We start from the raw sequence: 23,192 nt of genomic DNA on the forward strand, positions 1-23,192 counted from the left end.
CATCTTTGATGTAGAAATACTAAAAGCCAACCACATATGAGCTGAATTCTGGCTACCCAGAGCATTTCTGAGCTCTGGCCATCCAGGCTCATAATCTTAATGATCACAAAATTCATACAAACCTGGGAGTTTCTCAGGAAATAGCAAAACATTCATAAATCCATGCTTCTCTAGTGGCTGAGCAAAAGACAAGTTCAACGGATTAAAAAAAAAAATAAGAGAAAAGAATTAAGAGGCTTGATCCAGATGAGATCAGAGAACAGAGCACCCACATACACAATAAAGAATAGCATCAATCTGACAAAAAAGTCACTCCTCCTTTAAAAGTAGCACAAAGGGAAAAGGGCAAAAAGGAAATAATGTGTACAAAGACATGGTCATGCAATCTTCAGGAAAATGTGGGCCGTAACAGCATATATTTTAATAATTTCTAGTAGGCTTTGAACATAGAGGATCCACCAATAACCATCTTACTATCATCCTTAATTGGTAGAGAACTGAACCACAAACACAAACACAGTTTCATTAACATTAAGAGGGCTTTTGGAATTTATTCTTTAAAAAAAGTAATGAAATTAAATACAAAAATTCTAATGCAATATTAAGGTTGGAAATTTAAAATACCCCCCCTTCCTCTGGGAAATGCAATATGAAAGATTCTTAAGAACAGCTGAAAATTACCCACACTGAACTAATGTGGCAATTTGAAAAGGTAAGAGCAAACAAATTTGTCTCCTTAACATTCAGTAACCAGTCCTCTTCAGTGAAGACAGAAAAATATCGAGGAAAACACAAATGTTGCCAAATGCCTCAACATTTGTCATTTCTTGTTGTGTCTCTATTGGTTACTCTTAACACTGCATCTCTGGAAAAGTGCTTTATTTGTCACCATAAGGAAAACTGTAGACTTCTCTCATCCAAGCTTCATTTTTCTGTAATGTCCTCTCTCTGTAAATAACTTTAGAAGTGAGAATACTGATCCAAAAACTTCATGTAAGACAGAGGCAAAAGGTAAAGTCTCTTCACACATAGGCAAGCTACCTTTATATTCCCCACCCGCTCAGCCTCTTCAAATGTGTATACTTATTTTAATTTCCATCATTGTTGCAGCAATTTCCCCCAGGCTTTTTCTTAAAAATGGATAGTGGTCACAGATCCCAATTCCAATGGCTGGTAGAGGACAATATTCTCAGCCTCTCACAATCTGCACAGTGAAGGATAAATGACAAGTGGAAAAAAGCAGCATGCTCACTGTTCTAACAGGAACCTGAGAGCAGGCAAGAATTGAGGATCTAGAATACTCTCATTCTGTTCTTGACATGAAATGCGTGAGGGGTGCTAAGTATTAGCAGTGTTCTTGCTGCAGTTATATAAAAAGTTATTGCCTGCCCACAGCCTTAGTTTTTCCACTGCCCTGTCAGGAAAAGAACTCTTTCTGTAGCACTCTATGTGGCCCTTCAAGCCATTCGTCTAATTACAAGGAAGCTTCTGGAAAAAAAATCATCAATCTCTCTCATGAATGTGAGCATCTTCTGTCAAGCTAGAAAAATTAGCACATAACTAGTTACAGCTCTGAATCAAGGTCTGCTCACTCTCATCATCCTCTCAGCCTTGTGCTCAGAAAACAAGGGAGATAACTGTTGTAGCTCTTACAATGCTTGTAATGATCATGGACGTGTTATGTGGTCCAGAAAATTAATACCCTGAGGGAAAGGAAGTGCAGGATTTTACCAGACGTGCATGTACACTTAAAGTGTAGGGACACATGCACATAAAATTCATACCCATGCCCAACATAGAAACAGCACGCACACACACACACACACACACACACACACACACACACACACACACTCAAGTTCACCATAATCCCTGCAGCCAAAGCACAATCTTGAAATGTTTATGCACCGTTTAGATTTCAATAGGCCTTTGTGTGCCCTAGAGGGGGAAGGCAGGAGGGAGAGACATCAATCAGTTCTGGTCCAGCCCGAATGTCAGGGATCATCAAGTCACTCATGAGTTTGTCCTCACACAATGCTACTTTTAGCAGACAGGTAAGCAGTGCAAATTGCACAGAAAGCAGTCTGCCCTGGACAAGCTCCATCATTACTGAGGAAGAACAAGCAAATCTCATATTCTTGCCTTCTATTGCCAACAATGGGCAGAATCTTCATGTGTCTGGAAAGGCACCTGAACTGATTTGTTTTTATGCACCAATATTTGAAAATAAGTTCTTCCACTCTTTAATCTACAGCATTTGCAGGCCTATTAGAGACATTTTTTTTTTTCACTTAAATCCCAATTAGCTTTTGGGAACCTCTTTTTGTGCCTCTGTGGCCCAAGGAATAACCAGAATATTGAAATGAAGGAATAAGAAATTACAAGACTAAAGCAAGGGGGAAATACTTTGAAGATGAAGGCAGCAATCGAGTATGAAGGATAAAAATCAAGGACTGAAAATAAAAGTGTGCCAGGATAATGTGGTTTTATAAACACGGATAGAAACAGTTACAGCAAGGACAGAGGCAGGCTGGATGGGGTTGAAGTGTGAATAGTTATATCTATCCACTATTTGTATATAGATTTATATATATATATATATATATATATATATTTATATTTATATATAAATTCAAGTGGGGAGAGGGCTCGAGTCTGTTGCTTGGAAAATTTTCCCTTCCAATTGGTCTCTCTGTGCAGTGCAGGAATGATTGTTTCCACCATTTCTTCTTCTCCACTGTTTACCCCTGGAAGATTCCTCTGATTCTTGCTCTCCAAGCATCACCACACTACAGCCATCTTATATCCAGCCTGGCTTGGCAGTAAGGACAGTGAAAGAGGCATCTGGACCGCACATAGAGAGAAGTAGCCCAACAGTTCCCTTCCCCTGGGGCTTCTCCCAAAGACCTCCTTTGAGCCTTGGGTTCCAGACTGCACTTATTGCAGAGAGGGGGAGAGAGGGGAGTGAAGACAGAAAAACAACCCTCAGTCTCTTGGGGAGGGGGAGGTTCATTTTGGCACTCTTACCACTAGGCATTTTTTTTTTTTTTTTTGGTTTAGACTTGATGCCTGCAGCAGGCTTAACATTACGGTGGAGGTTAAACCACGTAAGTTTATAAGTTGCAGTACCCACCTTCCCATCCCCAATTCTTCCTGAAGTTGGCTGGGAAAAGATTAGGCACTCCCCACAGCCCCCTAGCATAATGGATTATGCAGACCCAGCTGTCAGTCACTGGCAACATCCCATTACCTCCAAGGTTTTGTAAGCCGAACAACATTTGATGCCTAGAACAGGAGCAACCATTCTTCCTTCCTCCAGCTCACAGGAAAGAGAGGAGTGAGGGAACGACATAACGAGTGAACGTTCTCCAGTCTACACCCCAAGAGAATCTTTGGAAGACTCCCGGTCACCCTCATTCACCTGCAATCAGTCATTACTGAAGCTTCTTTCATCCACTGGTATCCCCTCATTTCTCATCTCTGCTGGATTCCTTATCAAGTGAGAGAGAAAGTGGGGTTCCCTTCATGAACAAGAGAGGCCTGTTGCAAGGGAGGAGCCCTCTTCTTGCACAAAGAGAGTTCTGTCCCGTTTACAAGGGGAAGGTTGTGCCTCTGGAGGCACTAATGGTAAAGCCAAGGAGTGGCCCTCTAAATAGATAGAATCCCCATTTCCCTCCCCCTAAGGGAAGCTGTCACAGGCTGCTGCATGAGGAGAGGCCGTCACAAAAGAACTGCCCTTGGGCACAGATGATGCAGGAGAAGTTTTCCACTCCCCTCTTCAGACATGGTCTCTAAGAACTGGAAAGGTGCTCCACTTGGATGGTGCTGGTGCTAACCGTGAGACAGATGTCTTTGTGGTGCTCCGAAGTTTTATAAGGGGTAAGGTCAAAAGAACACTGTGGGGGAGGATGGGACGGGTTTTCTCCAGATGGACCCCCTGCTGCTCCACTGCCCTGTGCTTGGAAGTGCTGCTGCTGTTGCGATGCCTGCGATTGAGCCTGGACTTGGGCTTGGACCACAGCCACCTGCTGCTGGGGGTCGGGGATGTTATGTTTCCGCATGTGTTTCATCAAATATGTTTCCTGAAGTGGAAAAGAGGCACAAAATAAAATCAGAACCATGGGTACAAGTGGAGAGGCCAACTCTTCCATTTCACTGAGAGGATAGGGCACACCCATGGGGCACAGCAGAAATCTGCTTCCCCGGCTCTCTTTCTGAGGGCAGTGGCCAAACGGTTCTCCCGTTGTTCCCCTCTTTCAATTAAGTTGTGCTTACCGAGGTATAGGCCCGATTGCACATGGAGCAGTTGTAAATCTTGGCATGCTTCACTGTGTGAGTGGCTAGATGAACCTCCAACGAGGTGGCATCTGTGTATGCTCGGTGGCAATTGTGGCACTTGAAGGGTTTGTCTTTATTGTGCTGCCTTCTGTGGGACTAGAGTGGTGGGGAGTGAGAAAAAGAGCGGTGAGTTCAAACCTTGTACTGTCTTATCCCGTTGGAGGTCTATTAATGTTACTCGAGAAACCATCTCATCCGTTTGGGACAGGCCAGTCCCACTTTGTTGGCCGATGAGTCATGCTGCGGATCCCCTCAGTCAAGGAATTCTGGCTGGGAGGGTCTGGGAGAAGAGCCTTCTCTGCTGCAGCCCTGGTCCTTTGGAACATCTTGCCCCCTGAGGTGAGTTTACCTCTCACCCTCCTGACCTTCCACAAGAGCCTGAAGACCTGGCTGTGCCAGTTAGTTTGGGGCTCTGACCGGGGAGCACCACACTGGATGTGGTTGATCAACTAATAGCAGCTCCCATCTCCCTCCCCTGTACATTCTGTTCTTTTCCTCCCCATCTTTTAGTTTTGGTTATAATTTGTATTTTTGTTATGATTTTACATATTTGTGTGTGTGTGTGTGTGTGTGTGTGTGTGTGTGTGTGTGTGTGTGTGTGTTTTCTGAGGTTTTCGCGGGTATTTGTATGAAGACCTACACACACACACACACACACACACACACACACACATATATATATTTATTCATGGTTTTACTTTGATGTTGTAAGCCGTCCAGAGTCGCCTTGCAGTTGAGATGGGCAGCAAACAAGTTTAATAAACAAAATAAATAATAATAAATAATGCCATTTCTTAAATAAAAATCATGCACGTATATGTATACACAGGCATGGGTGCTATCTATGTACCGGTATTTTCTAAGCTGGCAATTTACGTAATATTTATGTAATCATATTCCCTATCATTTGTTATGGTTTTAACTTGCCCAAATTTGTTCGAAATTTGCAGGTTACATCCAATTTACCTTCCCGAAGAATTAAATTATACATCATGCTATTTCAAATGTCATGTATATACTGTAGACTTCAATTTAATACAAAAACAAAGGCAAAGCCACAGCTGTGAGTTTATTGTTGCTAAGCAAATAAACAATCAAATAAATGTGTTAGTATTATTAAAATCTATTAAAGCTGAGCAGTATAGCTGTGGTTGCCACACATGCTTCCACTTGGCAACAAATCTGGGAACTGAAGGTAGCAAGCAAGACCTAAAACAGCATATTTAAATTAAGATCTGTACTGGTTGTAGGAATGACATCCTCTGGTAATTTTTGAACAAGGGCCTTAGCAAGGTTAGATTCTTTATCTGTGACATTTGATAAAGTAGTTCCTTTGAATCACCAGTCTCCTCTTAACCTAATAAAAACAGATTCTCAGGATCACATTTATTGTTCTTCAAAACTATTTAGGTTTGTCATAGTTCACAATCAGGCTGCTGGTCACATAATGTTAGATTTTCTTAACAGTAACTGTTGGTATAAACTGTATGATTACAAAAGTTAAAAACAAAATCAAATGACACATTGTAACAAACAAACAAACTTTCCTCCCTATATATAAATGTCAACTTTCTTTTGATTCAAAGCTACCCACTGATTAGGATCGTATTTAAACAGTCTACAATGTCTAGTGAGCAATTTTACCTTTACTAATATCAACTATAGATTGGATGGTGATTACTAGTAATTCAACACTGATTCCAATGAAATAAAAAAGAGCTAAGTGCAACATCCTTAAAATGTGGTTAACAGTTTATGAATAATTGCACAGATGTTCAGCCTGGATTAAAAACAGAATGCTGGCAGAGAAAGGATGGAGGACTCCCCAATGCTTTCCAACCACAATCCCAAGTTTTTGGATATTTGGGTCAATTCCTTTAAAGACTAACCTAGAGGAAGCTTAAAGCCTTACCTGCAAATTTGAAAGTTGTGTGAAAGCTTTTTCACAGCCAGGATGAGCACATTTATAGGGTCGATCTCCAGTATGAATCCTATTACAAAAAGGATAGAGAGAAAAGATTAGCAGGAGAAACGTCAGTACAGAAACCCACTCCCAGATGTTCTGAAGATGCCCTCCAGCTGAGCTAGGCAAGCAAGAGACGCACCGCCCTTCACCAACTTATTTCCTGGTTTCTTTGATCAAGCCACATGCCACCTCCTTCCCAGTCCAGCTTAGCTAACTAAGCTCAGAAGGAAAGCCCGCAAGAGCATGCAGCCACAAAAGGAGAGGGACAAGCAGCTCACAGGCAAGAGGCAAACTTTCAGTTACTTCAGCCACCTGTGGCAGTACCAGGGCAAAGGACTGGAGAACAGGATCTCAGTCCAAACTGAAGTTGCTTCTCTTAATTCTGCCCTCCACCATGCCAAAGGATGTGCTTGCTCACGCACATTTGCAATGCCTGCCAAAATAACTAAGGAAATCATATATTTATCCTCTAAAGTATCAAGGAACATTGTCATACATTCCACAGGTACAGTGCCACTTCTTTATTCCCTGTAGCTTCATGCCCTTCTAGTGCATGCCTGCCTCAGTCTCTCTCTCTCTCTCTGAGACCCCGCTAGTGAAAGAGGGTTTCCCTGGGCCAATATATTCTACCCTGGCATGGTCAGTGTCTCCTCTGCAGCCCCCACTCCTTCCTCTCTGGCGGGCCACATCTTTCCAATTGACAGGGCTGGCTTCATCCCTCCCCCTCCTTGCATGCTTGACGTGTGTGCTCCAAAATAGTGCATGCTGACGGCACGGGGGGCCAGGCTGGGCCCCCAGCCTCCTTGGCCCTTACCGTGTGTGCTGCTGTAGGTGGGAGAGCTGGCGGAACGCCTTCTGGCAGTAACGGCACGTGTAGGGTTTGACCCCCGAATGGATGCGGAGGTGCTGGGCCAGGTAGGACGTGTTGGCGAAGCTCTTGGAGCAGTGAGGGCACTTGTGTGGCTTGACAACCGCCGTATGGAGCTTGGAGTGGATCCTGCCGAAGAGGAGGAGCAGGGGCAGCAGTTGGACATGACCGCCAGCAGGCTAGCAATGACAACATGAGGAATGGTACCATGCTGTCTCACTACAGTGGAGGAAAACCAAGTGGGATACTTGCCCTGAACTCCACAAAAGGGAATGCAAGACCCGGAGGCCAGAGAGAGGAGTTGGGAGTGGTGGGAGTGTGTGTATGAGAAATCCCAGGCTGGGGAAGCAAGGTGAAGAAGCTGCTCAGCAAGTGTTTTTGTGATGTGAAGTGGGGAGGCTGTCAGTCCTGCACCTACAGATTTCAGTCTCCCAGACATCATAAGAACTCCTGTCTCTGACGACTCAATAAGCCTCTCCATTTTCTCAGACTGTTCTTTGGCAAAGGACCAGATAGCATACATTAAAAGGCCCCTCTGCTCTCTGCACAAAATAAGCATGGACCAACTGGCAGGAAATGGCCGAGATGCTCTGAGCAGTCTCCCCATGGGCATTTGCCTCATGCTACGATGTTGACAGCATGCATCATGGATGTCTCCCCAGTCTCACTGGACCTTACCGTGTGTGCTGCTGTAGATGTGAGAGTTGGCGGAAGGCTTTCTGGCAGTAGCTGCAGGTGTAGGGCTTAGCTCCTGAATGGATGCGTATATGTTGGGCCAGGTAGGAGCTGTTCGCAAAACTCTTGGAGCAGTGAGGGCACTTGTGTGGTTTTGCCTCGGTGTGGGACTTGGAGTGGATCTGCATTTCTGACTTGGAGTAAAATGTCAGGGAACACATCCGGCACCTGAGACCAGGTTGAGGGGGAAAGAGACAGAGTCACTCACAGACAGCCCAATATCTGTATCCCTAGAATCATTCACAACTGATCAGAAAGATTCTGTCACTTGAAAGAAGGCTGCCCTCATCCAGTCCTGACCAATTCTGTTAAGAGGTAAAGGAATAAAACTGATTCGGATTCAGCTTTTTCAGGAAGGCCTTCCTTAGTTTGGGAATAGTATTCCCTTAGCCTGGGAATAGTAAAAGTACTACGGTAGCTCAGCACATCTGGAGACTATTAGGCTGGGAGTAGTTGATCTTCCTTTAACTAAAGAAACTAGAACAAGTACCAGGAAAGACATAGCCAATTAAAAATATTTTTGTGCTCATTTTTTAATCACCACGGAATTTGAAATTTAAAAGATTCTTTCTCAACTTCATGTTGAGAAGGATGTTTTGTACTACAATTTGTTAATCCCGAGCCAGCACACTGACATTTCAAAATGCTCCTATCCGCTTCTAAACAGTGCAGACATTTCAGATTTGTAAATATTTGTTTTAGAGATTTCTAATACAAATAAAGCCATAACATCATTTCAAGAAGTACATCTTGCAAATCATAGATTACATTTCAATTATACAATGGAGGACATAAATATTTTATTTTTTTAATGCTTTAGGTTCTGAAAGTGTTAGAAAGTATTCATATTGGATGGATGGATGGATAGATAGCATATTATGTTGGTAACTTTCAAGTTTATAAATATTCTCCTCAGGCTTATAGAAAAGGAGAGAAGCTATACTTGAGGAAAACATCCCTATCACAGTTAGAAGAAGAGAACCCAGATAGCAGGAGTCATGATAAAGTTTTTTATATAAAAATTGTGGTATTTCCTAAGTAATTACCAGTAGAAACAAAGTGTTTAAAAACAGAAAACTGGAGTTTAATAGTTTTCCTCTCATGCAGGGAATCATCTCATGCAAGAGTAACATTTTATCTTTGAGTCCCCAGTCCTTGACTTAAACTAATGAATGAAAATCCTTCTCCCGTTTTCTCATTCAGTTTCTGGCTAAGACCCATTCAGCAGGCAGAACTGACAGAAGCCAATATAAATATGGTTGACAACACCGAAGGCCACACCTCAGGGACACCTGGATGCAGTGCTTGAAGTGCAATCAACTATTCATTGAAAAATAGAATAAATATTAGTTATACAGTATACCTGAACTGTGAATGAATAAAATAGCCAATCTTAGAAAATCAATGAGTCCAGGCTTTTAAAAATATAAAGTTTACTTTTTAGGATTTAAGAATGAAGTTAATCCATCAGAAATGTGTATTATATACAGTATATATTCTTTGATTCTCTCTCTCTCTCTATATATGCACCAATAAAATTAATGTGTGTGCGTGTGTATAGTTTATATATATATATATATATATATTTGAGGGCTCCTTAACCTATGTGCTTTGGTTTTGTCAAGCCATAACTTCAAATAAAACTATAAATTAATACAAATTTGGAAAGATATATAATAAAGGCATAAATGAGATGGAAAATCATACTTTTAAAATACGGAATTTTTCATTTGATGAAGAGCTGTAATCCACTGAGCCTGTGGTTTAGCAAATAGAATAATCATACATAAATAGAAACATACATTCTTGTGATATGAAGGAATAAATTTGGGAAATGAATCTGTTATCTAATTTGAAAAAATCTTCATATTCTAAAAATGAGAAGATGAAATATGTTTCTAGATTTAGATTTAATGGTAAGTTTAAGGACTTACCACTGACATGACAGCAGTGTTCCAATATCTAAGGGGCTGCCACAAAGAAGAAGGGGTCAACCTATTCTCCAAAGTATTTGAAGGCAGGATAAGAAACAAGGGATGGAAACTAATCAAGGAGAGAACCTATCTAAAATTAAGGAAAAATTTCCTGACAGTTAGAACAATTAATCAGTGTAATGACTTGCCTGCAGAAACTGTAAATGCTTCAACACTGGAGGTTTTTAAGAAGCGACTGGATAACCATTTGTCTGGAACGGTATAGGATCTCTTGCTTGAGCAGAGGTTGGACTAAAAGACCTCCAACATCTCTTCCAATTCTGTTATTTCATTATTCTGTTATTCTGACTGAATTAATATTATACGATATTAAATTACTAGATCAGGGGTGTCAAACTGCCGGCCCGTGGGGCTGGAAGCTGCGCCCACCCCATTGCCAGCAATGGCAAAACAGTCCTGATACATTGCGCAATGTCACAAGTTTGACATGTCTGTACTAGATGAAAAATGCATATATTTACTTTAATTAGGTTTTTAAACCTTTCTATTATGTTCCATTCTTTTCAGTCATTATAGTATATACAAGGTGTTTCTAAGACCAGATAGCCCAAATAAATGGTAACATAAAAACTCATGAAAACCTTGCATAGGATCATAGAATTATAAAGCTATAAAGGGACTTTGGAGAGGGAATCCTTCTACCATCCCAGACAAATGTCCAATCTTTTCTTGAAAACTTTTAGTGATGGAACTCCCACAATTCCAGGAGGCAAGCTGTTCCATTGGTTAATTGTTCTGTCAAGAAATTTATGTTTCAGGTAGGCTATCTCTTTAACAAGCTTCTATCTGTTGCTTCTTGTTCTGCCCTCAGGTCCTAATAAATATATAAGTAATAAAAATATGATCCTTATATTTTTAACCAAAATATCATGAAAAATGTGCTACTCATGTATAAGCCAACTTTCAAAAATGTTTTAATTTTCATTATTAGCTTATCCAATAGTGCCACATTTTTCTTGGTATTTTTGAAAATCTGAGGGCTAGCTTATCTGTCAATACATATATATATATATATATATACACACACACACACACACACACACACACACACTTTTCATGGATAATCATAGATAAGCTCATAGATAAGCAGGCAACAGAATTTCATTTTTAATGTGTGCCAGTGTGCCCACAGTAAAAAAATGACAATAAAAGTTATCTTATTTGCCAGTTTGGGGGGGTTTATTTTTGTACTAAAATACATAGCTTATGTGCAAATATATATGGTAATAGTAGCGGAATATTATATAGCCCAAAACACTGCAACAACTTACAACTTTCTGATAAGCCTCAACTTCTGCAGCAGTGGAACTATCTTTCACAAATGCATTCTAAGCTTCTTTAGAGCATATGTAAAATAAGAACAAACATATTCCCAATAAAGCAAATATTCTCAACAAAGAGGTATAATTGCACTCAATATCCTGATTTCTAAATTAAAGTTTGGTATAGTAGAATCTCTCCACTAATCAGTTGTGCTCTTGTTAATCTCATCTTGCTATGGTGCTCCAGAATCTAGAAAGAATATTCTGAACATAAAGCAATTAAAAGTCATAATTACCCCAACTTAAAAAGACCAAATTGCAGGGAAATGTCTTGATTCGTCGACTAAAAATGGCCAGAGTAATGATAACTATAATCCCCTGCATTCCATAAGCCAAGGAGGAAAAACCGTCTCTCACATGTCCAAGAAACAGATGTCTGGAATCTAGGAGAGACTCCTATGTCAAGTTTAGTATATAGATTTATATTGAGATAAGTAGTTACCTGCTTAGAGCTTTAAAGATAGTTACTGTAAGTATTTGGAATTTAGTTGAAAACACAACTGGTAACCAGAACAGACTTTTCAACACAGGCAAATACACAGTACTATGTATCCAGTGGGTGCTGCCTTTTGCTCTGCCTGAAGCACTACATAAAACATGCTGCAGTAATAAAATTGTGATGTAACAAAGGTATGGGTAATCACTGGCAGATCTGATCGCATTAAGAACAGACATATCTGGCATACTTTTGCTTATGAAAACATACTAGCTGCCATTTCCACTTCCTCAAAGATGGCAGGGAGTCTAGGGAACTCTCCCTGACTGAGAAGAAGTAAATTTTAGTTTAAATAGGCTAAATATCAGCCTAGACTTATTGAAGGCATCTCGTTCCAAAGTTATGGATAGCCTCCCACAACAGTTCTATATAAATTAATAAGCAGCAAAAGGGAATATAATAGTCTAACAATATAGACCAGGGTTGTCAAATTCACAACCTCACATGACGTGTTGCGATGTATCACAACTTTTATTCCATTGCCAGCAATGGGGTGGGTGCAGTTTCACTACGACGCATCCGGCCCATGGGCCAGCAATTTGACACCCCTGCTATAGACTAAGAAGGCAAAAAAGTCTTCTGAAGGCCAACTCAAAGCCTATTAGCATACACATCCATAAAAGACAGGGCTAAAAATGTGGACACTTTTTCATTTGGGGGGGGGGGAGATCAGGGAATTTTTAAAATGGATGCCTAAACCTTGGAGATAAAAAAATGAAATTCACTCTTTAAATACCCAAAAACCATCCCACAAATTACCTACACCAAGCATCACCGTGGCTGATTTGTCTACATAAAACAGACTTTAGATCTTATTTTCAAGACATTTTGTCCACATCTTTTCAGCTACATAAGCTAAAAGGAATCTAATATAACAGGGACCACTAATTTCAGATGATTCCACCAGATCTAATATGAAAACAAGAGTCCAGATTTAATCAGTTGAGTAGTTAAATCTAATTTCTTAAAAAAATTGAGCTATGGTATCAATAGAAGGAAATTGACACTAATAACCCCAGAGGATCTAGCTATGTAATGTATGGTTGGAGCCAGAAATTTTACCCCTTCATCTTTCCCATCAATATAAAGCTTGTACAGAAAACAGCAATATCCTAGAAAATGTGAGAGGTGGCGAACAGGAGCTGCCAGCATTATAACTCAGACACATGGAGTTGTTTCCTGTGGGGACTATTTCAAGAGTTTCAATGAATTCCCAGTCAATGACTTAACCTCAACTGAGTCATTCTTTGGGTTCATTAATTATTACACCTAAAAGTCTATAGGAATTTTGGCAACTACAGTCTTGCACATCATACTGTAATCTAAAGAAGCCAAAACCGCTGAGCCTGTTGCCACTGGCTCCTTGTTGTATACTCCACTCTCTTTGGATCTGATGCGCCCTTCTGAATGGCACAGAAGTGCCAATGAAGGAAGCAAAAAGAACTTTACACCTGACAACTATATTGGTTATTTAAACTGCCAGTATATTATATAAATGCTGAGGTTCTGGGATATTTATGAACTCCATCAAACAGAAAATAAGATTTTTGCAATCAAAGTTTAGTACAGAAGTTATAGTTAAAGAAAAATGTGAAAGAATCTTCAAGGTTGGTTTTTTTTTTTTAAATTGGCAAAGACTTTACCTAATATAAAAATTTTTTGAAAAAGAAATATTTTACTTACACTTTAGAGAAAATTTATCCCTGTTCCTAACGGTTTCTATAGAACATTTGGGCAAAAATGAAAACTGACAAAACGCTTACATACAGTTTTTAAAATACATAGCCTTATTGGGAATCTAATCATTCTATTCCTCTGTAGGGTTGTAACACTTCAGACCCTGACTATTTGTCCTTTTTGGGGTACTGTATGACCACTTTTTCTCATAAATGCTTTTCTTTGACCAATAACCATTTTCTGCTTTGCAGATTATGAATCTTTCATAACACTTCTAAATCTGCTCTTCCACATCAGTTATAGTAATTTTAAGACATTTTTCTCCTTTTTATCCATATTTTGGGATACAATTTAATTATATTCCTTAAATATTTTTCCCAAAATTATATTAACATATAAATTTAAAATTTGAAAGAACAAAGCTATAACAAAACAAGACCCAGCCATATGAGTTAAAAAACATTCAAATTCATCTCTTTTAAAATAGACTTTAAAGAGTGCAAAATACATGAAGTAATATTCTCTGATGAACTAGTTTCATTTTTTAAATTCATAATGTATATTTCACATTTTTAAAAGCCTGGATTCATTGATTTTTCAAAATTGGATATTCCAGTTCTTCCCCTCACAGATCAAATATATAGCAAATGCTAACTTTTATTTTAGTTTTAATGTGTTGTATAACTGAATTATTTGTTTCAATTCAAGCACAGTATTTCTTAAGAGTACAATAGATGCAGGCATCTCAGATAAAGCATCTGGGTTATATACCGCTTATTTAATATATGTTTCAGTTGTATGTACAAGCAGTCCTCGACTTACGACCACAATTGGGATCGGAACCTCCATTGCTAAGTGAGGCCTTGTTAAGCTAGTTGCGCCCTTGTTAAGCTAGTTGCATCATGGTTGTTAATCGAATCGCTGCAGATGATAAGTGGATTATGTGATCATTAAGCAAATCCAGCTTCCCCCTCGAGTTTGCTTGTTGGAAGTTGGTTGGGAGGTTGCAAAAGGTGATCACTTGACCATGGGACTCTGCAATCATAATAAAACCATGCTAGTGGCCAAGGGCCTGAATTCTGATCATACAACTATAGAGGCATCGCAATGGTCCTAAGTGTGAGGACTAATAGTGAGTCACTTTTCTCATTGGTATTGTAAGAGTTTGTAAACAAATAGTTGTTACGTCTGTACTGTATTGCTGAGCAATGTTGAAGACAAATTAAAAAAAACTATCTCTCAAATTCTGTAAAACTACCATTAAAATCGGCTATGTAAATTCCCCTTTCAGCCCAAATATTCCAATAGAACTTCATTCCTGCTATTTTCAGATTTGACTTATCCCACATGGTCAGCTTTTCACGTTATTCAGAATCAAACTGCTTATCTGTTAAGCAAATATGAGTAGCAGCTTTCAAACTGGGTTTAATATACCTAGATCTTAACATTTGCCATGATTTGAAAGGCGTTCCATATTTGCTTTCTAAATGACCTGAGAAGAAAATAATCATATCTCTTCATTCCCGAAAAATATAGATATTAAGCCAAATGATATCGTTAAAACTGTAATTTCTTGATGGCCTCTCATCCAATTACTAGGCAAATCTATCTCTGCTTAGCTTTTCCAATATCAGTTGATATTCATTAGATGCTGCCCTCTGACATGACATAAAATTCATATAAACGGTATTTCCAGTATTCCACTATATGGTGAAAAAATATACATCAACTTATAAATGCGCAAATCAATAAATCAATTTTCCTTATGGTCACCAACACAAATTCTATGTACAAAGTGCATTTTTCATTAACAAGGATGCTACAAGTACAAATGTCGCTTTAAAGGCAATTGTAAGAGAAACAGGGCAAGGCAAATTAATATATTTGGAAACACTCAGTATCACAAGTGCAAGATTCCCACACCGATAAATAAATAAGTTTCCTCCAAAAAGATATTAATTTCAAACACAGCCTATTGTGCTACATGCTAAAAGTAGGATTTTTGGTTTGTGGGACTATAGTGCCTCTTCCCAAGCCCAGTCCGTTCAGCAATATCCATAGTACAAATTATCTTGGAGATATATTCTTCAGAAAAATATTATTGCATTCATACAAGCAATCCAACTATGTTATTATATTAAAATACGTTATCAATCCCAAAACAAGGACAACACAACCATCCAGTCTACTACAGTTTTGTCAGACAGAATTAGATACCATAATATAATCATAGATAGCCCTTGATAATTTTCACTAGCGCCTCAAGAGTTTAATGTATTCAGTAGCAATACCAGAACCAGACATAAGTACTTTGTTCAGGTACTTCAGGTGGAAAAGAGTGGATAAATCATGAAATAAACTTCGACTGCTATATAAAGTTTACCACTGCCAGAAAGAGTAAAACTGTAACTCACATAATGGAGTCATGAGGGACAGACTAAATTCACATAGGTTGTTCTGGCATGCAGTTGCATATAACATTATGCTAATTTAAAGATCAACTTACAAAATCAACTACATTATAAAAGCCAGCCAGCAACAAGTTTTTGTTCAGTATAACCTGCTAGGTTCTATTGCATACTTCCCTCTTACCTAAATCACAAGTAAACCAGAAGCGCAATGAACTAGAATGCCACATCATGGAAGAAGACAGTTCCCCTGTAATTCAAATGAAATACTACTTGTTCATATGCATTCTTGTGAAATCTGCCCAGAGCCTTTTGAGTTGGGTAGGCTATAAAAACTGTCAAATAGAATGCAGGATTTCAAATCCCCGCAATCTCACCTGTACGCCTTGCCATCTTTGTGCTGGTCTTCTTCATCTTCATGGGGTAGCACAAAAGGATCACTCATCTCCGGCAGGCCACTTTCCTGCAGCCGCTTCTTTTTTCTTCCTCTGGGAGCCTTAGGGGTGATACTGCCAGCAGCACTCACTGCCCCACCCTCTGCAAGGATGCCCTTCTTAGAAAGGTCAGGTACTACTTGGAGAGCTGCCTGGGAACCAGGAGGAAGAGCTGAGACAATCATGGGTGCAGAAATGGGAAAGGTTTGCACAGAAGATGCTGTGGTCATCAGAGATCCAGAGGGAGAAGTTATCACCAGACCAGGTCCTGTATGAGACAAAACAGAAGGATCGTTTCAAATCCTACAAGTCCTAATCCACCTTTCAGCGTGTCAAAGAAAGGAAACCATATTAATATAATTATGTATAATTGCTACTGGGCTAGGCCTGCAGGGCTCAGATTTAAATGTTCACGCACGAGCTTCATCCTAAAACCTTCGATCTACCTCTCTCAGTTGCTGCAAAAAAATTCAGAGGAGAAAAAAAAAAAAGGTATGAATGCAAGCTTCAATAAAGCCACACACCCAGGCAAGTGTGATTCTACTTCCTAGACTAGATCAGCTGTTATCTAGATGAAAAACTGAACACACATATTTTATGATACAGCAATATTTAGGTCACATTACACATTTAATCAGAATGCCCTTTTTCCAACGTCTAAGAAAAGCTTAACTATATTCTTTTATCAAGGACAACCTAAAACATTGAGTTAGCAACTAAGCCATCTAAATTATCCCACCTGTTGTCATGAGCCCAGTAGACTGCACTGGTACCACTGTGATGTTCTGTGTTACTGACGTCTGGCTGACTGGGGTAAGATGTTCTGGTTTGGTGTCAGAATCCATAGAAATGTTGGTGGGAAGAGCCACAGAAGTGGGTACAGTCAGTAAAGTAGGGTAGTGAGGAGGAGCCAGACCACAGCTCTTTTCTGAGGGCAACAACTGCTCCTTCATCTTGTTAATGAACATACTGTTGTCAATCTAAAGAGAAAGTGGAAAAGTTTCAGAACAGTCACGGGCCGAACTTCATAAAAAGCAATTTACATATCAGATATTCCTTACCTGTCCCGAGACTGTGGGCACTGCTGGCCAGAAATACGGTGAGGAGTTGAAGTGAGATTCTTCCATTCTAGCTGGGAGACATAAAGATACAAAGCTGGTTGTCAAACTATGTCATATCTATATGGTACTAAGAACCATCTTGATTCCTCCACAATACCAGTTCTGGTTCTGAGACTTTGTTCATTGTAAACAAATTTACTAGCATGTTCTGATGTTTTAAACATTAAAATATCTCTCAAATTTCCCAAACATCATCTAAAGGAAATCGTGTTTCACATAGTTACAATTTTCATGAAAAAACATGGTATGAATATATCAATATTCCAATTTCTCAGTATCTTTCAAAAATATTGATAAGACGGCAAGCAAAACATAGCAGCAAGATGTTTAGAATCACTAGAAATGACTGACTCTCCATTTTAACACCAAGAACCGGCAAAGGACCTTGCACCTCAATGTTGTGAATCTACCAATGTACCAAATACTGGGAGTTTGCAAGAACTGATCTTGTTTAATTCTCTGGCATACAATGAGGGACACAAATTATATGCTGAAAACTGCATTCCCAGGTAATTTTTCAATCTTTCAGAAAACATTTTACACATTATGTAGGAGAGGTGGAATTGTCTTTCTAATTCTGTTGAGGAAGTTGCACTACTGGATTTCATACTCAATCAGCCACAAATAACCATATCCTAATTTTGGACACTCTCTCTCCAGTTGTGGAAAAAGGTCCTGGTTCAAATTCCTGTATTTCTGCACTCACCTGCCAATAGAATATTATACATAGCTTCTAAAATTATGATGAGTGATGTAATGTAGTCCTTATTCTTTCACTTTGCAAAATCTCAGACTGCTATATTTTTAATCAAACAAGTTAAAAGAAATTCTCAATGCTATACGACTGTGAAATAATCTTTGATCTAAAAACTTGATAGTAGAAAAGCAAGATCTATGGCTTGGAAACTCCTGATCACATAGCTTTTACAAAGTTTACATAGCATGACACAGACATACCAGGAACATGCCACTTAAATTACTTATTCAAATTTCAGTAGCCTCCAACTTCTGATAGAGCTCACAATGGATTTAGTTTCTCTTGTGCTGAAGGATAACTAAGGAGCAATTAAAAAACAAATATTCTTGGTTTCATTGAAATGGCCAAAATTTAATAAACATGTTTCAGGCTGAACTTTGAAATATTCAAGGCATGTATGTATGTTATCTAACACTTATATTAGCAGATCACAGCTAGTTAGCAACCCATTCCTATACTCTCAAACATCCCAAAGAAAAACTGTGCTATTCTTTAAAGGCAGTTTTCAGCCTAAAAATGCTAAAATTGTAGATGAAATATACCAAAAGCCTGCTATAATTATTCAAAAATGAACAATCCATGAATTCTACAATTGCAGTGCTAGACTATTTCTTTCCTGGAAATCTGTATTCCATCTCCATCTTTCTCCCAATCTCATCTTGTGGACATGCACCTGTTTCGAGGAACTAGACTTCAAAGACAAATGGCAAACAAGATCATTTAAGTATCCCAAGCACAGGCCTAAATGTCTATCACATTCTGAAAGCAAGTATAATTAAATGTGTGCATATATGGGGGAGAATCTAAAGAAACCGTCTACAGTAAATATAGTTGAGGAAATTAGATCTATACCGTTCTGAAATACGTTATGTTAGATCAAGCCATGAGTTTACAAAGCCCGACCCCCATGCTCCAGGGAAGCCCACAAGCAAGTTAGGGAGCCACCGATCCTCCCTTTTCCTTTGGCAACGTTATTCAGAGGGATGCAGGCTTTGAACCCCCAGGGTCACCATAAAAACTAAAACTGTCAACAGCCAATGACAGGCTTTATTTTGTCTGCAGAGGATCACGATGCACGCTACGAAGAACAACTTTCCTCCAGTCGGTCCCAAGTCATAATCAATTTCCCTCCCGCCTTCGAGGCACCAGAGAGCGAAGCCATCGGTGAGGAGCCATCGGAAAACCAGGGCCCCCTACCCCAGGACCCCTCGCCCACATCCGCACCCCCAGCTCCCTTCGCGCCCTTTCGCTGGCACTGACCCCGCCCGCGGCCCCTCGCTCTCCGACTCGCCCGGGCTGAAGCGGGGAATAGTGGTCGAGATGACGCGGAGTCCAGCGGCGCACGGGCCACCAGTTGCGATGGGACAGCCCCGGAACCTCCGCCTCCACCTCCGCCACCCGCCGCCGCCGCCGCTCCCCCGGAGAGCCAGGCGGACAGCAGGCAGCCCTTTTCTTCCGCTTCCGAGTGATTTAACCCCGGAAGTCCTCCTTGTCGAGGAAAGCCACTCATATTCTCCCGCCCGCTGCCCATTCATCTGCCCCTCCCGGCCCCCGAAGACAGCCCCCCAGCCTCTGGCCCAAGTGGCGGCAACGGCAACCTCCTCCTCACCGGAAAAGGGAGCAAAAAATCACTTCCGAGTTGAGGAGGTGGCGTTTGAGTTAATACTTCCGGGGCATTGCAGCGGAGGGCTGTAAATCGCCTCACAGCTTCTCGGAAGCGGCGTGGTTTCTGGCGGCATTTAAGGAAGAGCATGTTTCTCCCTTTCTTGCATTGACTATTTGGTCTAAATGTAAAACAGGGTCAGCTTGTAGAGGCAAGCTCCGCCTGGCAAAGATCCGTAAATATGGTCGGATTCCTGTACCCTGTAGCTCTTGCGGAAAGAGACTTCAGAATGTCATACAGCTTCGTCAAGGTTGTAGGAGAGATAAGGCCGGCATAGACACTTGGAAAGAAAGGCTAAAAATCAACAAGTGTTGGCAGAGCTCCTTGCAATACGAAGTCTCATTTAGAGAATAGCCGTGTATACTGTTTACCCATCCAGCAACATGGCTTGTATGGATGAATACATTGACCAGTTAGCAGCTGAAATACAAACACCTGAGCCAGCCCAGAGGGTTGCTCACAACATCCTGGATAAACCAATCACTGAAACATCAAATAAGTATCTGCTAAAGCCTTTACTGCCAGGGAAAGATGAATCTTCCCCTCCTCCTCATGAAGGCAAGGTGAGAAAAAGGAAGGCCATTGTGGATGAGTCTAATCCACATCCCCTCTCCAAAACTTTTTGAATTACTCAGGACTCTCAGAAGGAGATCCTAGACTTGTTTGATCCAGAACAAAACAAAAAGACAGGCAAGTTTGTCTTTAGGCAGACATCAAAGGCAATAGGGAACTATTTGTGGGGTTGGCAGATAGATGTATCTCAAGGTCATCCCCAGAGTGCAGACCCAAGAGCTTTTTAGAGGGTGTGCATCCCCAGATCTGCCAGAAGCTCACAGAAGAGATTCGGGCTCTCAGAGGTGTCAAATTCCAGCTAGTGCTAAAGGTTGATCTCTGGAAAGGCAGTGAAGAGTGCATAGATGCTACGCTTCGTCACAAACAGGAAGCTGTCTTGCAGAACAGCGAGATCAGCATAGCATTATACAAGGCATTCCCCTCTATTCAGGAGACACTTGAGAAATGGACCCAGAGAGGCTGCGATTGGGTGGTTGAAAGAATGCAGACTCTCTGCCTGAACATTGCCCAGTACCAACCCTTCTGAAGTGGCTCTTATATCCCACTACCATCTGTGATGAGAAACAAAAAGGCCACTGAGGTGGGCACTCTGCTCTGCTCTGTTCCTGGCAAATGACCACGTGGACAGAACCTCCAAATACCCCACTCAGAACAGCCTTGATTTCACTGGGATTGAAGCTCCCACACCCATCTCCCAGATCCAGAGAGTAGAAAAACAGAACAATTTAGTCATCAATGTCTTTGGCTGGGACAAGGGCGTCATCATCCACTGGCTTAGCCATCAGCCAGAAAACCTACCCAAGATCAACTTTTTGTTGATCGAGAAGGATGATAAATTCCACTACACCTGGGTGAAAGATCTCAACAGATTGCTGCATGATCAAAGTAGGCATTGAGAGTGCAAACATTGTGAGCGCCGTTTCCATAGTTACACCAGAGAAGACCTGCTGAAAGCCCTCAAGCATGATTGCTGTAGGATTGGGCAAACAGCAGGAGAAAGGTGATGCCAGGAAAAGGTAAAAATAAGCTTTTCTTCAAGAACTGCTACAAACAGCTCCCAGTCCCATATCTCTGCAGACTCTGAGGCCCTCACCACAAAGATCAAGGACTCTAAACTGGACACTACAAAGAGTAACAGTCAGAAAATAAAAGAGCAGAAGGCCTGTGGCTATGGTTATATAGTTGTGCGCTGTGATGGTCAGATTCAGCCACCGGTTGTAATCAGAGGGCCAAATGAAGCAGAGGACTTTCTAAAATCTCTCCAAAAAGAAATAAGCAAAATCAACATGGTGCTGGCCAACCCCCGAAGCATAAGGATGACCCAAGACAACTGGTGGGCTCACAAAACAGCCACTATCTGTCATGTGTGTCAGAAGCCACTTAATGGAGACTTTGTCCGCAACCATTGTCACATCACAGGGCAATACTGAGATGCTGCCCACAAAGTCTGTAACCTTAAGCTGAGGTTGAAACAGAAACCCCCAATTCCAGTTGTCTTCCACAACCTGAGAGACTATGACTCCCACCTCTTGATGTAGGCTATCTCAAAGATGGAGGGTAAGATCACGTGCATTTCAAAAAACATGGAGAAATACATCTCCTCTCTAGGGCAACTCCAGTTCATTGATAGCGCCCAATTTCTGCTGGTCTCCCTTGACAAACTTGTTTCAGCTAACCAACCTGAAGCCTTCTAAATTATGCTTTGGTTTGATCCCAGCAGAGATAGACGAGAACTCCTGCTGCATAAGGGTGTCTACCCATTCGAGTACATAGACTCTTGGGAACGGTTCAATGAGTCTCAGCTTCCACCAAAGGAAGCATTCTACAGCAGGCTCACAGATGAACACATATCGGAGGCCGACTATACCCATGCCCAAAAGGTCTGGGATGCCTTTGGGTGCCAAATGCTAGGGGACTACCATGACCTCTACTTGTGTACAGACATACTCCTCCTAGCAGATATCTTCGAGACCTTTTGGAAGACCTGCATGCAGAAATATGGTCTAGACCCTGCCCACTATTATTCTAGCTCAGGCCTTTCTTGGGACGTGCTGCTAAAAAAAGACTGGTGTAGAGCTCGAGCTGCTCACAGACTGTGACCAACACCTATTCATTGAGAAAGGGATAAGAGGTAGAGCAACCATGATCTCCAAGTGCTATGCAAGAGCCAACAACCCTCTGGTTATAGAGGGCTATAACTGTTCCAAGCCGAATACTTACATCATCTACTTAGATGCAAATAATCTATATGGATGGGCCATGAGTCAGCCCCTTCCTAGAGGCGGCTTCAGGTGGGAAAAGGATTTTCAGAGTTTGGAGAAAACCATAGCCAACCATCCAGCAGACAGCCCAGAGGGTTACATCCTCAAGGTGGACCTAGAATACCCTGTAGAGCTCCATGACATGCACAGCACCTACCCACTGGCCCCGGAGTGCATGGTGGTTCAGAAAGAGTGGATGTTGGCATACCAGCACAACCTCATTGGCAAAGGGATGGCTCCTACTGAGGTTGAAAAAACCTCCACAATAAGGAACGCTATGTGCTAAATTACTGCAATCTCCAGCTTTACCTGTCCCTTGGCATGTGCCTGAAGAAGATTCACCAGGCCTTGAAATTCAAGCAAAGCCCTTGGATGGAGCCCTACATTAGGATGAATGCAGACCTCCGCAAAGAAGCGAGAAGCGACTTTGAGAAAGACCTATAGAAGCTAATGAACAACAGTGTGTTTGGAAAGACCATAGAAAACCTGCAAGCAAGTCAATGTCAAGCTAGTACATGCAAAGGAGAAGGAGAAACTGCGGCGCCTGATAGCCAGCCCGACATCTGCGTAGGCAGACAT

At 41.0% G+C, this 23,192-nt stretch overlaps 1 protein-coding gene across 3 annotated transcripts; it reads right to left on the reverse strand.

Annotated features, from left to right (window-relative positions):
• Positions 1-525: 525 nt before the first annotated feature.
• ZNF384 (zinc finger protein 384) lies at positions 526-19,704 on the reverse strand. Of its 3 annotated transcripts, XM_039338736.1 has the most exons (10): positions 19,377-19,516; positions 18,317-18,414; positions 17,300-17,370; positions 16,978-17,218; positions 16,182-16,506; positions 7,851-8,075; positions 7,119-7,301; positions 6,251-6,329; positions 4,276-4,434; positions 526-4,082 (listed from the first exon to the last, which is right to left on the reverse strand). In XM_039338736.1, the coding sequence occupies exons 3-10, from the start codon at positions 17,363-17,365 to the stop codon at positions 3,792-3,794; spliced, it is 1,569 nt and encodes a 522-aa protein (XP_039194670.1). In that variant the 5' UTR covers positions 17,366-17,370; positions 18,317-18,414; positions 19,377-19,516; the 3' UTR covers positions 526-3,791. The 3 variants fall into 3 exon arrangements, with proteins under 3 accessions (XP_039194670.1, XP_039194668.1, XP_039194669.1); XM_039338734.1 differs by lacking the exon at positions 18,317-18,414 and having other exon boundaries at positions 19,377-19,704; XM_039338735.1 differs by lacking the exons at positions 7,119-7,301; positions 18,317-18,414 and having other exon boundaries at positions 19,377-19,700.
• Positions 19,705-23,192: the final 3,488 nt, after the last annotated feature.

This window comes from Crotalus tigris, unplaced genomic scaffold (assembly GCF_016545835.1).
Source record: "Crotalus tigris isolate CLP2741 ecotype Arizona unplaced genomic scaffold, ASM1654583v1 scf7180000017716.2861928, whole genome shotgun sequence".
NCBI classification, from domain to species: Eukaryota; Metazoa; Chordata; class Lepidosauria; order Squamata; family Viperidae; genus Crotalus; species Crotalus tigris.

What these genes read in the sequence shown, in the direction of transcription:
- ZNF384 (XM_039338734.1), bottom strand. Translation starts at nt 19,647, where the DNA reads ATGGGCAGCGGGCGGGAGAATATGAGTGGCTTTCCTCGACAAGGAGGA. An exon ending in CACAACTTTCAAATTTGCAG is followed by an intron (nt 4,435 to 6,250) that starts GTAAGGCTTTAA and finishes CCACCACTCTAG; the next exon opens with TCCCACAGAAGGCAGCACAA. An exon ending in GCAATCGGGCCTATACCTCG is followed by an intron (nt 4,083 to 4,275) that starts GTAAGCACAACT and finishes TTTCCACTTCAG; the next exon opens with GAAACATATTTGATGAAACA.